Source organism: Mycteria americana, chromosome 2 (assembly GCF_035582795.1).
Source record: "Mycteria americana isolate JAX WOST 10 ecotype Jacksonville Zoo and Gardens chromosome 2, USCA_MyAme_1.0, whole genome shotgun sequence".
NCBI lineage: Eukaryota > Metazoa > Chordata > Aves > Ciconiiformes > Ciconiidae > Mycteria > Mycteria americana.
In genome coordinates this window covers 32,584,494-32,601,810 of record NC_134366.1, presented here as the reverse complement: position 1 = coordinate 32,601,810, position 17,317 = coordinate 32,584,494, and the positions used below count along the sequence as shown (strand labels likewise).

Below are 17,317 nucleotides of genomic sequence, written 5' to 3'. Positions count from 1 at the left end.
GTTAAAAGAGTTTCATGCTCTCAGTCACGGCAGTGAGGATGGACTCCCCAGAAGAAGCCCTCCTGCCTTTCAGGGGAAAGTGGAGGGAGGTGGGTTGGTTGAGGAGCTGGACATGTTTGCACAGGCCACAGTCGTCCTCTGGAATCCTCTGGAATCAGTATTGTTGATTGGTTTTATAGGACTGAAAATAATTCCCCCCCCCCCGCCCCTTCCTGAAAGGTGCTGTTTCCTTGCAGTGAGGACTTCACGATGTGTAATGAGATGATTTGAGTGTTGAGATTTGTCATATAGGGGATGTGCCTTTATATTTGTGTTTTCCTCCATTGTATATTCCTTTCCCTTCTCCTCTGCTCAGCCTCTTTTCTACAGAGCAACTGAGGAGTTCAGTGGCATGGGGAATTCCTGGAAAGTTTGTTGGCATTGTTGGCTGAATGCTAAGTAATTTGATTTGTAGAGTTTTTAACAAAGCTTTGCTTCCTAGTTTGGGTATGTGGCCTGGTAGAAATCCTGACAGAAAACTTAATAAACCCTCAAATCCAGAAAGAAAAACACATTATAAAAGAGAGACTGGAATTCTAAGACTTCTTATTGTCAGTGGATAGAGGAGGAAGAATTTTTTTTTAAATTCTTTTTGTGATAAAATGAATGGTTTATTAATGTAGTGTTTCTAATTTCTCTTATTTGTAAGGCCTGCTTTGTGTCTGGTTGAGAGGGCTGTGAATCTTGCCTAAGCAGATACTAACAAAATGTGTGCACAGATCTGAGTTTCCTGGAATAGGTCGAACTCTTAGAGGATCGGTGGAAGAGTTCCTTACCTGCCATCCTGTGTATTTTAACTATAGTGTATTCTTCAAAAGCATTTATCTCTGCATGGAGAGGTCAAATCTCTGTTTGTATATGTTTAGTGCTGCTGATTTTTGTTTTGCTTGCCAGCAAGCACATTTGATTAATGTTTTAGTTCAAGGTTTGGGTTGATTTTTTTTTTTTTTTTTAAATCTGCGTGATAGTGTTATCCCTTTTACTGCTTTACTGCCTTCCTCTTCATGTACTTATGTATAGGTTTCTCACTGCATGACCTTTCTGGAGTACTGAGAAAAAGAACACTAAAATAAAGCTCAAAAGAATGCATTTAAATTAAACACTGCTGAAAAAGATAATGTAAATCAGTATTTTCTTCTACAGAAATTAAGATCTTGTGTAAGATATAGGTGTTCTTGAAATGTTTACCTTAACAAATGGCACACCCCATATAACACAAATATGCATTGATGACTTTTGTCCTCAGCATCTGTATAATGTGCTTGATTTCTTATATCTACATTATTATCTATATAAAATGGGAAAATGCCACTACAAAAGCTTTAACTGAAAACTAAAGGATGCAAGGAGCAGGGACCTTTCCTTATTTAGGACTCCTCTGCAGCAGAGCTTAATAGGAAGCTAAAAAAGGAAGCCTCTATATGGTTCCTTTTGCTGAGATTTTCCCCATTATATTTCTGCGTATTCCTGCATCATGCGCACTGAGGTGGTGTACAGGACCTGGCTGCAGTCCAAAGACCAAGTCATCCTCAGAGGGCTGCCTACCTCCCCATTACTGTTCCCAGATTAAACTTGGCAAATTAGTTCCACTAGATCCCCCACAGTGTTCCCTTTCAAAGGGAGGAACTTGCATTTGGAGAGTTTTCCAAGATAATAATGTAGCCTTAAACTCTGTTGTATCTTCCATGATAACTCTGCTGACGTACACGCAGGCTACATCTTCTTTCCTGTGGACTGCTGTGCCCATACTAAATTTTTCTATTGCTCCCATCTCGTTCAGGTCGTGTACCTTTTCTTGCAACACTGTTTGTACGCAGTAGAGCCTGGGTGTCTGGTAAAGGGGAAAGGATATCAGAGGTGGTCATATAGATCTGAAGTTGAAGAAGGGGAAGTCAATGGGAGAACAACTGTTTTCACTGCCCATGTAGTGTGTATACAACAAACCCTATAGACAGTGGTCAGCTAAAGGTATTGGATGTGAATGGATTGATCAGTTTAGAGCGCACAGCACTTACGACCTTGCTAGTGATAGCAATTCTAATGGTAGGCTGCTTATCACAAATATTCATATTAAATAATTGAGATAATCTCTAAAGGTACAGCATTCAGCAATGTTAGCTTTTACAGGTAATGAAGCTAATGTAATTAAGAATACAAAAAGTAATACTGGATGAAATTGTGGTAGAAAATTCTGGTTCTAGTAAATCAACTATGCAAATATAAAACCATTTTCAGTAAAACCTAATCAGTTGTCAAGAATATGAGAAAACATATCTCTTTGAAGAAATAAAACTGTCTTCAATACAATCTAATCAACTGCCAGAAATGAAACATCTCTAATTTGATTAAAATGTCCCTGTTGACCATAGTTATTTTCTCTTGTCATAAATAAGAGGTTCTCAAGACGGAATGATGGCTTTTCTTATTGAATATCACTTTTAGCTTTTGTAGTTACTGCCCTTTTTCTGGCACTGACGTTGATTCACTGCTGTTTGAGGGCTGATGTGCCTTACGCTTGGCCAACTTTATCCACATCAATGTTGCTTTTTCCATCCCAGTCTCCATGCTCCTGTTAGTTTTTGTTATTTGTTCAATCAATGTTTCTAGATGTTGCCTCTCTCACTTATGTTTTATTTTAACTTGAGGAGATGAAGAGCGTAGGAATCTCTCTTCTGGTTCAATTTTAAAAAGACAAGACAGCTGCCAAGTAGTTGTTGTTGTATTTGGATACAACATGTATTTGGATACCTTACTTGCTCATAATATAGGTACATATACTCAAATCATACACCAAGAAGAGCCTGAGAGCAGTGAAAGCATGCTCTGGGACTAAGGTGTGTTTCTTCCCAAATTTCTTTGTCCAGGAATGATACACACACATATGAGACAGGAAAAAAAGATGTTGTCTATCATTGGGTTAGTGTATCTTTCTTCATATGCTTCTATTCCTAGCTACTCTATTTCTTTTTTTTTTTCCTCTTCTTTTTTTTTTTTTCCTTCCCCTTATGACATTTTTGCTCCTGTGTCTGTCCTCTCCTAGCTGCCAACATCTTCCTCCTTAGCACTCTTTCCATTACTGTGTCAGTCTCTTCTGGACTGAATTTTTCCTCTGCTCTTTTTGTAATCTGACCCTTGTAAATGACACATTGCTAGGCATATAAAGAGATTCCACTTATGGTCTAAAATTAGCTTTCCAGTCTAAACTTGTCATCTAGGCAACCTCTGTAATCAATAGCGAAAGATAAATACCACAAGGCGGCAATTTATCACATTTTAAGATTATGTTGAAACTGGAGGGATTAATTGCTGTCTGGGCCACCTGTCTCTTTCTGCTGATTAAAGAGAGAGCCCTAGATGACAATCTGGGATGAGAAACCTGACTTCCAGATGGCTAAAATTAGATTAAAAGTATCCTACCTGTTGTGCAAGGAGTGGTGTTGGTAATGCATTGCGTTTGTGAGGTCTGTCCTATGGGGGTAAAAAATGCATAAAATCGGAATGAGATGGCACCCACAGTTTGATCTTTTTTTTTTCTGAACTGATTTGCAACGGTGCCAACAGTTATATTTGATTTTCAGTACTGACTTCAGCAATGTTGTGACATTCTAGAAATCAAACCCCTACTATTTTGTTAGAATAGTTAATATTTATATAGCTTTCATGTGAATTTCTTCCCAAACTGCAGAATCCATTTCATTTTTGACATGGGGAGTTAGAAGCTTCAGAACATTTCTGACAAGGCCACACAGCACTGTACAACAACATAACTGGATACAAACCCAGTTCCTTGAATCCCATTTTAAAATCATAGGGAACTACGTTTACTGATAGATAGTATCTACCATTGCAGTGGTTGTTACTGAAACAGAAACATCTCCACACAAGGTATCCAGATACAATTTGATCACAAACAATAATTTTTTATTATCAGTGCTGTACATAAGCATTTGGAATTATAAAAATAAAATTTGGAAATACATATGAAACTATTTATGGACAAATATTGTATGGAAAAATTTTGAGCAAAACTGTATGTAAGAAAATATTTATTAGTTACAATTATTTCAATAATAAAACTGGTATATATGCTTCTAATGCTTGATCTTCTTTTAACAGTGCTGTAACTCACCACTGAACCGACACATTGGGAACAGTTCATAGCATCAAAAACTTCATCCACATAGACTGATGCCACCTCTCCAGTCTCCAGGCACTGTGAACTGAAGCTACGAAGCTTTATGGAGTTTATGTCACCTGGGTCGAAGGGAATGTTTTTCTAATATTTAACGAGGACCCTTACTGCCAGTATGACGAGCCAGGAGAAGTGGGTTAACCTTAGTCCTGGAGAGTTCTCTCAGCTTCAGAAATATGCGGAATGTAAGTAATTTTTCAAATATATGATTTTATGGCTAATTAAAAGTTAAGAATATTTTGAATGCACAATATAATATTATTATATTCTTGATATTATTCACTGTCAAGTAAGAGGTTAAATTATGGTTTACATTTATGTTTTTTAATCCAAAATATTTGTTCTTTGGAGGGGAAAAAAAAATCAGTTGGGGTCTGTAACTTCTTTTTTTTTTTTAAACTGAACAATTATTATCCAGTATGGTACCACATAGACTGACTATGGGTTATGTGACTGTGGGTATTTGGAGAGTGTATTTTTATGGCTTTGCTACCTTAAATTGATCATAACAATTTGTAGGCCACTAGGGTGGGGTTTGTAGTTAAAAAGAAGGCTTGCTCAGTCATGGAGGAAACACAGAGATTCCAGGAGAAACACATCTAGGTGTTCAATATGAAGATGTTTCTGATACTATAAACAATGCGAAGGAGGAGTTGTCCTGTGAAAGAGCAGGAAACAAAACACTGTAAGCTGAAGATCCAGTCCTTTAGTTATTGCTCAGGCAAAACTTCCTTTAAGTTGCCTGAGCAACTTAAATGGCTCAGAATTATGTGCTTAGAAGTCAGATACTAAATCATGAGAAGTTAGATTTAGGAGGCAGTTTATGAAGCCTGATAACTGAACTGGAAAAGGTCAAGAACCTCTAGGAAGTTTTCCTGTATGATAAATAATCTAAATTTATATTTCTAAAAACTGAGAAAATCTCATATGATTTATGAATGTTGTTGATTCATTACTAAAGGAAACATTTGCATATAAAGTAAAATGAAGACTGCTGATTGGGGTTTTCTTGTGCCTATGACATCACAGTGTATACTTAATTGTATTTCAGTGTAGTCATCTAACAGAATAATCATAAAATTAGTATTAGAGTTAACTTTAATAGTACATTCCACTGGAATGTGATTGAGATTCATAACACTTTCATGATACCAGTTAAGCCATGAGTGATACTTTATATAATGCAATGTCATTGAACAAAAAAAAAAAGCAGGTAGAAATATTTACATGACACTTTCTGGAACAGATGTATTTGAGTCTCTCAGTTTTCTACAATTGCTGTATAGTTTAAAGTATTCTATTTATTAACAAAGTAAGTTTCCTCCTCGTGCCAATTTCTTGTCTCAAAGGATAAGCTATAGAGATGAAGCAAATTTGCTCCATGTACTGCTTTAAATCCTTAATGATGTTACCAAGTAAGGAGCTATTTGTTTCTCATTTCATAGTGGAATATGAGACATTGATACCTGTCCGGTATTTAATCAGTTAGGACCTCCTCCTTAAAAGAAAGCCTTAAAGATCTAGTATGAAACTGAGAAATGAAAATATCCATGCTTTTTAGTAGCTCTTTTATTTGGATGTAATGCACAGAAACATTAAATAAAGGGAAACAAGATGCAATTACACTGAGCTTAAAAAGAACACATCCAAATTTTGTATTGATATTCTGTTGCCTTCAGAGACCATTGCAAAGAAAATTTTGTATTACACGTTTGATATGAATAAGCTTGTTTCTTCAATTACATCACCAAATGGATAGTAAATGTAGTATAGCAGTTTAAAAAAAACAAACCCAAAACAAAACATATTTACTTCTGAAAATATTTACTTCTTCCTGGGAAAATATTTAAAAACTATTCTTCATTATTTTTTTCAATACCAGAAATTGAAGACTTCTAATAGAGAGAGATAGAAAAGTTATGTGGTGGGTTTTTTTAATGCATTCTTATGATTTAAGCCTTCAATGCAGCATTTGCCAAAATATTTGTCATCTTCCTTTTGGGGAAAAAAGGGCCTTTAATATATTCATTTTCTTTCTGCTTCCCTTTCCTCCTCCAGCACTTCTTGCACACACCATAGTTCAGAGCCGTTGCTTTAACAGAACTGTTTGTATCAGGATAAATAATTTGGTGAAATTGGTTGTATTTGTTTATGTTCAGGTTTGTGTGTGTGTATAAAAGAAAGACATGGTGTCCTCCGAACTTCCTCTCCTTGTCTGGAATAGAAGGATGTTAGTTGTTCAAAAATGTGAAATGTGATGCATCTTTGTATAAATAGTTCAATTTCTGAGGCCATTAGAAAAAAAATCGTTAATGGTATATAGACTTTGATATATAATGCCAAGGGAATATAACCTAGATATGGGCCTTATTTTGAATTTCTGAGCTGTCCAATTTAATTTTGCTAAATGACTGAATAGCAGTATCTTTAAATGCGTGATTTAAGACTTTTTAAAATGCAATTTAAAAAGCCAAAATATTTATTTGGATCCAACATTTTTGAATTTGATGCATTTTTATCTAACATGCAGAAATATGAAATGTTGTGACAGTAGATGCCTTTACTCACTACTATATAGTAATTAAATTATGTGGAATTTTATGAAATTTGAGTATATAATTGCTTTGATACTTCATTGTCTTTTTGAACACGGCAAGATAGTGAACTGAAAAATCACCAAAATTCTAGTAGAGTTTGGCTGGCTTGGTAGAGTTTGATTTATTTAAAAAAAAAAAAAAGAAAAAAAAAAAGGAAAAAAAAAAAGGAAAAAAAAAAGGCATTGCACCCTTCTCTCCAGCATGTGACTTGAGGGACCAGTGGGTCTCCTGCAGGAAGGAGAGATGATCTGGGTGTCAGAAGGTAACACAGTAGGGAAGTTTGACTTTGTGACAGTTGCCCGCCAACAAGCGTTAGTGATGAGCCCCCAGCTTTGCCTTGTGCTAAGGAATGGGTTTCACTGAAAGACTCCGGAATACAGTAGGGAATTTATAGCAAGTGATTTGTTTTCCACTCACCTGCTGATATCTGGGGGTGTCATTTGCTCTGCCTTTCATTCTGTTTGGTGTATAGACTTTACTTCATAAATCTTACCTAAATTACAACATTATTTTAACTATGGAAATTTTTAACAGGTATACTTTCTTGAATTTACAAAATACAATATTTATAATCCCTATTTTAGTTTGAATCAGGCCTAAAGTGAGTACTGGAACAAAGAGTATAGTCTCCCAAAAACCTGTCTACTTTGGATGTCAGTGACTTTGGATCATAGTCTTAGTGGCTGATAGTCACATCTACTTAATGAGGTCACCAGAACCAGAATTACTCTTGTACAGCTGTGGTGGGTTCACCTTGGCTGGATGCCAGGTGCCCACCAAGCTGCGCTATCACTCCTCGCTCTCTTCCCCTGCTCCAGCATGGGGTCCCACCCACAGGAGACAGTCTTCCATGAACTTCTCCAATGTGGGTCCTTCCCATGGGCTGCAGTTCTTCACGAACTGCTCCAGCATGAGTCCTTTCCATGGGGTGCGGTCCTTCAGGAACAGACTGCTCCAGCATGGGTCCCACACAGGGTCACAAGTCCTGCTAACAAACCTGCTCCAGCGTGGGCTTCTCTCCATGGGATCACAGGTCCTCCCAGGAGCTTGCTCCAGAGCAGGCTCTCCACAGGGTCACAGCCTCCTTCGAGTGCATCCGCCTGCTTCAGTGTGGGGGTCTTCCACAGGCTGCAGGTAGGTATCTGCTCCACCGTTAACCTCCATGGGCTGCAGGGGGACAGCCTGCCTCACTGTGGTCTTCACCACAGGCTGCGGGGGAATCTCTGCTCCAGAGCCTGGAGCACCTCCTCCTCCTCCTTCTTCACTGACCTGGGTGTCTGCAGAGTTGTTTCACTCACATATTCTCACTCCTCTCTCTCAGCTGCTGTTGTGCAGCAGTTTTTTGCCCTTCTTAAATACGTTATCACAGAGGCACTACCACCGTTGCTGATGGGCTCAGCTTTGCCTAGCGGCAGGTCTGTCTTGGAGCCAGCTGCCATTGCCTCTATCGGACATGGAGGAAGCTTCTGGCATCTTGTCATAGAAGCCACCCCTGTAGCCCCCATGCTACCAAAACCTTGCCATGCAAACCCAATACAACAGCAAGCTGAAATATGAAAAGAACTGTTCTTTTAAGTTCATGATAGAAATGTATATTTTATTATTTTTTTTAATCTGAGTCAATTTATGCAGGTATTTGATAGTAAAATATGTGTAAGATTGAAAGAAAATAGTACAGCCCTTCAAACAATAAGACCTACAGAAAGAGTTTTTTCGGTTGTATTAGTGTACACACATTTTGGTGTGCAAATAAAAAGTAATAATACTGAATGGTAAAGGCTTAATTAAAAGAAAACATAAAGAAATTCTTAAAAAAACTGTTAGAGAGGAGTGTACTAGACTGACATGAGCTCAGTGGATAGAATTCAGAATTCACACTTACACATCTGTATCGTATTGGTGTGCTCAAATACTAAGTGTTGATGATTCACAGCATCTACTATCGTTGATGCAAAACCGATACCTTCAGCAGGTGAGCCCAAAGAGGGGATGTGCTGAGGTGCCTTGCGCTAACCAGTAGGAAGCTTTAAGCACAGGGTGTATTTCGATTTCTGCTTCTCTTTGGAGCCTAAGTAAATTTAGCTAAGAAAGTTTGCTCATTTATTTTCAGGAGAGGAGTTGGTGTTCTGCGTTTCATGTGCCTGTCCACCCAGAAAATATTATCTTTAAAATGCGTTTGCCTGTGTTCTGCATGTTTGCTTTGCGGTCAGAAAAAACCCTCGCAGAGTTCCCTTCTCAAGCTGAATCCCCTCAACCTCAGCTGCCTACAGCTGATACAGCGTTCTGCTTGTGTGACACCCCCAGCCACGGCCCTCCACCACTCTGGTCCGATAGCCTTAGTTTTGATTCAGTATTGGAAGGGGTGGTAACCCAGACTATTCTACTGCATAGCAGACAGAACACACTTGTAGGAGTTGAAGGATTTCACTTTGAGTCTTTTGAGGTTGAACCTCCATTTGAACACATGTCCTCAGTCTTTCCCCTAACCAGAAGGCAAGCCTGTCTCACTTCCACCTGTTTTATGAAGATGACTGTTGCTGCCAGACTTTGCTGAAATCGGTCACATCTGCAAGTATTAGGGTTTCTGTGAATAGCAGAGGAACAGGTCCATCCAGGTTCTAAGAGAGAAATTAAGTGCCTCTTCTTATTTTCAGACTGTAACAGAACTTAGGAGGAGCCTAGATGAGTTGCTTCTCCTCTGCATCAACTGACTTTACTCATGTAAAGCGATTTTCAAACCATATTGAGATACAGGCCGCACAGATAGTAAGCTTAAAGTACTTCCAGAGTTAGGTTATATGTGCAGAACTGCAGCTGATTGAGTGTGGACATTATAGATCCAGCTGTCCTGCGCTTCGAGGTCTGAATTCATCCTAAATCCCCTTTTTAGTCACTAACGTAGGTGTGTGAATCTTTCACTATAAAGCCTGTTAAACTCCTCACATGGATTCTAGTGCTCGGACAGGGACACGTGCTTTTCACTTTCTGACTGAAAGACACTGCTCCAGTTCAGTGTAGTTCCACTTTTAATGCATCTTCTGTCAGCTTGATGAAAGCCTGTCTACTCTTGCAAGTATAGTTAAACAAAGAAGGCCTGCTCCTGGCTCTGTGTGCAAGAGTATTTGTCCTTGGTATCCCATTGAGAAGTTCCTAACACATCTTGTCTGCCTGTCGTCTTCATCACGTATTTATAGTATGATTCTCAGCTTTATCCAAGTGTACTGTCTGGTGAACACAAACCCTGAATGTAAAATTTCTTTCCTGAATACATACTAGCTTTTCCCAATTTCTATAAATGTAACTGAACAGCAAGGGAGAATGAGTTCTCCACCACTTGTTCCTAATCACAAAACATTTCCCCCTAAGTGACACTCAGAACTTAATAGTAAGGGAATATCTTCCAGTAAATTAATCCAAGGAATATCCATAATTTCATTTTACCAAATTATTTTCGAGCTCAATTCAAGGCAACTTTATACTTCCAATTTAAGACCTTTCTTCGTCTGCTCACCACACTTAAATAATTTGGGGCTTCAAATGAATTTTTTTGAACAGTTTAAATATTACTTTAAAAAGAAGGAAAACGTATTTCTAGAATTCAAAGAGCATGTTACCTAATACTTGGCTCTTTGCAGTTAATATGCATGTGTGTGGTTTTTGGAAGAATAATTATTTCCAAAGACAGTTCCTCTGTGTCCTCCTTGCCAGTCAAATTAAAAATCTCCTCTGTCCTCTTGTTCTGAAGAGAGAATAGTAGAAAATATTTTGCATTAGCTCTTTGCCTGGTTTTAAAATGCCTTAGAAGAATATGTGAAAAGAAAGAGAACTGAGATAACTGCTGTGCTCATTATAAAGTAGTAATAATAACAATAACAAAAATAATGTGACCCACACCGAATCCTGAAGATTCTAGGGAAATACATGCACTCAAGAGAAGAAAATTCATATTTTTTTTCTCCTTTAGATTTCATGATCAGTGCTGGCTGTAGGAAAGAAAGGTGAAAAGATGTAGGGGTTTTTCTGCATAAAAATGTCACTTAAATTGCATAGGGTAATGTACATACAGGACTTTTCAGGCAGAGACTGTTTCGCCTAAACTGTATAGTACCAAATATGTGCATAGTTCTGTACTACTCCTAACAGCAGCCTGAATTGTAAGGACATTAGAGAGAAACAATATAAATAGCTTCATTGTGATTATTATCTGTATGGTAAGTTTGATTAGTTTGGACAGGGTTTTTTGTATCCTTTTTATTAAATGAATTTTGTATCTCCTTTTTATTAAATGAAGTTTTATGGCTATTGTAGTCCAAATTATATGTTAAGGAAGTTTAGAGGATCCTGCTCCAAAAGCAAGTGAGAAAATATTGGAGGGATTGGAAACAGTTAAAGCAAGACTCTTTCATGATTCAGCTAGGCTTTAAAAGAAAGCAGGAAGGTCTGCCCTTCCCTTAGTAGGCGGAGAGAGGTGGAGGAAAAGGCCTCTGAGCTCTGGCGGCATGTGCACTCTGGGGAAATAGCTTGGTTTTGTGTTGTCCTTTTGAGTTTGTCAACAAAATGTGCCCCGAGGAAAAAGCCTGAAAAAGACTTTTTGCAAAACTTTTGGCAGTGATTTTTTTCCCAGGCTGGTGGAGAACTTGGGCAGACTGTCACAGCCTGAAGATAGAAATAGATGTTGGAGTGCTACTGAAATGGCTGTGAGAACAGGAACAGCATCAGCAGCTGCAGCATCTTTTGATGTAGCATCAATAGCTACTGCAAGAACTAGACAGTGTAAGAATTTTATAGGGGAACAGGAAGGAGGAACTTGTGAAAAAGATCTCTGAAGGAAAACAGGAAGGTCAGCAGAAGTTTTGGTCCAGAATTAAGTTGCCAGAGACTCTTGGGTGGGTTTGATTCTGCGACCCTCACAGATGGAAAAGATTTTCTTTTACAATGGGTATAAATGATAACCTGCGGGAAACTTCATACTGGTCACCAACAGCTATGGGCTATTACACAATCCTTCAGAGGGTCCCAGGCTTTTAGTGCCACATGAAATTGTGCTGATTCTAATGAGGGAATGGGCCTCATCAAAGAATACAGATTGCTAAAACCAGCTATTTTTCACTGTTTGGAAAGTGGAGAGAGAAAACTGCTGGTGATTACTGGGAACAGTTTTACCCCAAGTATTGGATTTTAGGAGTGTGGTGTTTCTGCTGCTGTTAGTAAAGATGGAGGAAATTAAGTTTTCATAAAGTTTTGTCAGAGCCTGTCAGACTGGCTGAAAGATGGAGTCTGCCAGTGCTGCCTGTATGATATTCCATGCATTTGGAGAACTTCATGGGGAAGAATAAGGAGTCTAGTGAGAGATCCCCTCTTTGCATGCAAGGCCTGCTGGGGATGGAGTGGCCAGAAAAAGGGGCCGGTTGATGGTCTGTGGAATCCGAATCCTAGTTCTGAGTCTGTGACTGGGCACTAAAAATCTGACTAAGAGAAGCTGGAGTCCCACTCAAGGGTTTGGTCGGGCACTTGCTTTAGTTCTTCTGAGAGGTGAACGATGAACTATGCTTATTGATACAACACTGTAGGTTTTTTCCTTAAGATCTGTGGATTTAAATCCCTGGTGCACATTCCTGTGTGGTACCAATTTAGAGAAAATGGGATAGAAATACTATATCTGATAGGTTTAGGCTCTAGTCAGATTTATTCTTATAAAAAGCTGAACTTTCGAAAGGAAGGTGGTTATATGCAGTCTGCACTAATGAGGATATTAGATGCAACTTTATGACTTCTGTTAGACTGAAGTCCAGAATAGAAAAGATACAAAGTTTTTGTATTTTTTGTTTAACCAGTCATAGCTGGGACTTGGCCTCTGAAGATTGTTTCATAGATGAAGTTGTTGTGGGGGGGTGGAGAGCAGGGCACCAATGTCAGCAGCAGAAGTATTGGTGGATTTCTTTCCTTTCTCTCATCAGGAATTCTGTGTTAGGTTTTGAAGCGAATGTAAGATAGGTATGATAAGCTGAGCATTTCGAAAAGAAAAAAGCTGATAAACATACAGTAATACAGTATGAACTGGATCTCTGAGGGGTGCTTTCTAATGACTTAAAATGCTTAGTGTTCCTGCCATGATATATGCCTATCTGTGACTAGCAGATATGATTTTACCCAAACAGAAGCCAGTCAGTTCTCCAGTTAACCTCTCTAGGGTAAACAGTGTCATACTGACTCTGTCCACAACTGTGAGTAAGGAGGAACCCTCTCATGGCAGTCGGGTGGGATGCTCATGCAGAATCTGTTTCCTGCTTCCATCCCCATACTGAAGAAGGGCATCCAACTTGTTTAAGGTACAACAGGTTATTTAGGGAAAGGGACAATGCAGAAGAGAGTGCTGACTTCCTTACTTTGACTAAAGGGTCTATCAAATTATTCAGGAGTTACTTTATTTCATGACAAAGGCAAATGCATTTGAGTCCTTTCAGTCCCTCTTGGGCTACTATATATTCTAACGTAAAACAATCATTTAGGAACTAATGGCTTTCCTAGAACTTTATTTGAATTGTACGTAGTAATGGCACAAAGTAAGTCACACTGAGTGACTTTTTGAGTATCCTAAAAGTGATCTTATTACAGTATTATGTTCATGTCTTAGCTAATGTCAGGGATCCTCCCCTGTCTTCTGACTGCAAGAAACTTAGTATGCCAGCTGCAGGGAGACATGTTTTAAGAGTGGAAAATAGTGCATTTATATGCATTTGTGACTATCAGATGGCAAAATTGGGACATACTGTGCTGTTTATAAGATACCCTGTTCCTCTGCAGAACAGAGGATGCTCCCAGAAATATCTGACTTGTTCAGGAGTTCTGATATAAAGGGATTATAGCCAGCAAAATGCAAGACTACTGGCTGCTGCATGCTGTTGACTGGAGACTGCTAGCAAGGGGTCATATATCGTAACAGAAAGAGACTTAGTCCATTCAGTAAAAGCAGAGAAGGCAGTAGGCCTTTAGAGTAAACTTTTAATTCAAAATTTTTAAAGATGTTGATGAATTGGTCCAGAATAGGGTCAGTTCAATGAAGCACCAGCTGGTTTTAGCTTCAATTCCTGTCCTAAAGAGCTGCTTCTGGTTCCTGAATGATTGAGTTGCAGGGTCAAAAATACAATGGCTCAGAAACCTGCAACTTTCATTTAGGGGTAACAAAAGCGTTATGGAGCAAATGGTCGCGGTTGTGCTAGTGCTAACACACTTTATTTGCCTATTTTAGGAAAGCTAGTGAAAGTGTCAAGGTTTTGTACCTACTTAGATCTCATATGGAAGAAATGTTAGAGGAATTAGAGAAGGAAAAAATTGATGCAGCCTGTTAGATAGTACCAAGTTGCATTGATCCCAGGCTCCAGAGATAAAATACTGTTAGAAGAGGCTGTTATTATTACAAACCCATCCTTTGAGCAGAGAGGGGCACTGACCATGCTTGCTGTGTGATGAATAGGACACTGTCCCATCATCAAGAGCACTTGGTGGCCTCACTAGAAGATGATAATTTACTTGCAACCATCTTGCACATCTGCTTCATCTGGGATAATGGGGGAGAGAAGGCGATCACAACACCTGGAGAAGATTGTAATGGTTGCTCAGCCCACTGAGCAGTGAAACACAATAGTTCAATACAATACAGATATTGAATTGGTTGTGTTGAGACTGGATAGTGTTTGACCTTTATTTTTAGGATAATCATGTTATTTTCTAGATTATGTTACTAAGTTTCCAGTGTTTCCACTGAGGGCATGTGGCTGTTTAGGTAGCTGGGAAAGGTTAAGTTAGTCAGAGCCCTAGCACTGCCCATAGTAACAGGGATTGTGTTAACTCTTAGACATGCAGGTAGATCCATGGTTCTGGAATAATATAATCAGGCTCCCAAATGCTGGGCCTTTGTTGCAAGAGAAGGGAATTATGAGCAAGTCTTTAGGGGAAAAGTCAATGACTATGCATTTCCATTTTCAAGGATATTGTTGCAAGAAGCAAATCTAAAGAGTTCCTACAAAGTCCAAAATAGAAACCCTAGTTCTCAAGTTTCTGTGGCTGTGGGATCCATGGTGTGCGGTGGCTGGCAGCGATACCTCCTGTCTTAGAATCCTGAAAGGCAAATGGTGTCATCTCACCTTGGTTTCTGTTTCCTCTGTCAAAAATAATGATTTCTGTCTAGAATTGAGGCTGCACAGATACGCGCTGCCAGTCATTAACACCCAGTGTTGCAGCATCAGCTGTTACAGGCGTTGAACACATATTGTGGTTATTACACACCTGACATACGGTCATAAAATTACTGAACGTGTATTTATACACTGTAAAAATGTATAAACATTGATTATGCCTTTGTTACATTTCCTGTGTTTCTATGTATCTTCCATATTTCTTTTCCTTTATTGTTTGGTTGTTTCTATGGACATTTGCATGTAAACAGTGAGAAGCTTTTGTTTCTTGAGAGTTCATCTGTTCCTACTGCTTATTCCCTATTATAAAGATTTTGGGGGATAATTCAATTGGTTGCTGTGGAAATGAGCCTGATGTCACAAACAGAGAATTACAGTTCACCAAGCATTGAAGAAACAAAACGAAGGCAGAATGGACTAATTGGGGAGCCATGTGACTGTGGCAGAATCTCAGCTCTCATTAAAAGCATGTATTTTTAGTCCTTGTGTTTCTATAGAAGAGCTTGAAAGTGTAATTCAAATGATGACAATCCATGACTCATCAGACGAACTGAAAAAAAAAAATGGCTCTGAGAGAAAGGATGCTCCCTCTTTTTGCTTTTATGGGATTCGAACTCAAACACCCAGTAGCTCGTGGCAGGTCCCCTCAGCCCAGCAAAGCTTCATATGCCTGAAGAGAGAAGGGGAAAGCTGCTCGTCCAGCTTGTCCACTGAAAAAATATACTTTGCTATTAGTGTTACGGCTTACACTGTTCTGCCTCTCCTGGATTGCTGAAGAAAGGAACCAAAGCTTCCTTCCTGATTGCTCTTGAGAACAGGAGATAGGTTGCTCTTGGTGGTTCAAATCGAGAATCAGAGGCCTCTGTTTGAAGAAGAGTAGGCTTAGGGCTGCCTGATGGTGTGGGGCGGCCTCTCTCCCTGTGCCATTTGTCAGGGTTGAAGGGCCCTGGATTGCATTCCTCTCCGTTGTTTTCTGCCAATTAAAAGAAGCAAAAAATTTAAATGTGCTTATAATTATGTATGTTTTCATTGTTTTTTTCAAGCACTAAAAATATATTGCTTTTTGTGTGGCTTTGGAAGATTTTTGGTGGGTGTTATGGAGTGTCACTGCATAGTTTTGTTGGCTGCATTGCAAAATGTAATGGCTTTTTGAGGACGTTACTGATTGCTAAATTCATTTTTAGAACTGTCAGATTTTGTGTGGTTCATAATTTATAATTTTATTAAAACCAGTATGGCATATTGAGAAAAGAACTTGCGATTAAATTCCAGTATAATACTTTCTTGTATAGTTTCTGAAAATATAAATTCTTGATTTTATTTTCAACATAAAAGGTTATAAATAATTTGTGTTATTGAGACACTCAAATTAATTGTAGCAGTATTGATAGTTATTGATAATGAATTTGTTTTGAAGAATGTATTTCCCAGAATTAACTGGCCTAGTAATAGATGTTTTCATTCATGAGGGCATATCAAATAGCTTTAAAATGCTTTGTTAACTGTTGTTTGTTTGTTGGTGGGTTTTGTTGTGGGTGGGTGGGGTTTTTTGGTGTGGGTTTTTTTGGTTTTTTTTTTTTTTTTTTTTTTAAGTAGAAGTCCATTTCTACTTTTGATGTGTTATTTATGATTGAAATTCACTACAGAGATGGGACAGAATCTAGCATCCTTACCTGTATCAGAATAGATTAATTAAAGGCCTGGCAGTCATTATTGACATCACTGCTTTGGAAGAAAGCACAGGCTGTATATTGTATAAGAGCCCATATATTGTAGAGATTGAAACGAATGGAAGGAGACACAGTGAAAATTTCAGACAGTTGAGAGAAGGATGGGAGGACAGTTTATGTACTAAGTATGTGTCTGAGTGCTTATTGAACAGAGGCACTTCAATACTGGATAGGCTCTAAGAGTTTGAGAAATTATTGACATGATACTAGAGATGATGAAAGCAGATTGAAGAGATGCAAAGAAAAAGAGTGAGTGGCAAGATAAGTACATTACTCTAGTTTTGGACTAAGGTACAAATGTACCAAGGTTACAAATGCTGTACCATTTTAGCAGCATAAATATAGGAGATTCAAAGTTCTTGGGATGAAAAAGATGAAAGTCCTGAAGGGGAAAAAATTATAAAAATAATTGAAAATTAAGCCATGGGAAAACAAAACAAATGACTTCAAATAAATTTGGAGTCTACCAACTTCTGGTAGACAAAAATTCATGGATCCGTGCTATTTTTACAACTCATAGGTAATACACTGAGTGATTTAAGGAAACCGAGAGAAGAACAGATC

The 17,317-nt window shown here is 38.4% G+C and overlaps 1 protein-coding gene across 6 annotated transcripts in view; it reads left to right on the top strand.

The window, feature by feature from the left end:
• The first annotated feature begins 4,282 nt into the window (after window positions 1-4,282).
• DGKB (diacylglycerol kinase beta) overlaps window positions 4,283-17,317 on the top strand; it is a 327,466-nt gene continuing 314,431 nt past the window's right edge. For all 6 annotated transcript variants that reach the window (XM_075495543.1, XM_075495545.1, XM_075495547.1 and 3 more), the window contains exon 1: window positions 4,283-4,416. In XM_075495543.1, the coding sequence (XP_075351658.1) occupies window positions 4,347-4,416 (70 nt within the window). In that variant the 5' untranslated portion in view covers window positions 4,283-4,346. The remainder of the gene's footprint in view (window positions 4,417-17,317) is intronic.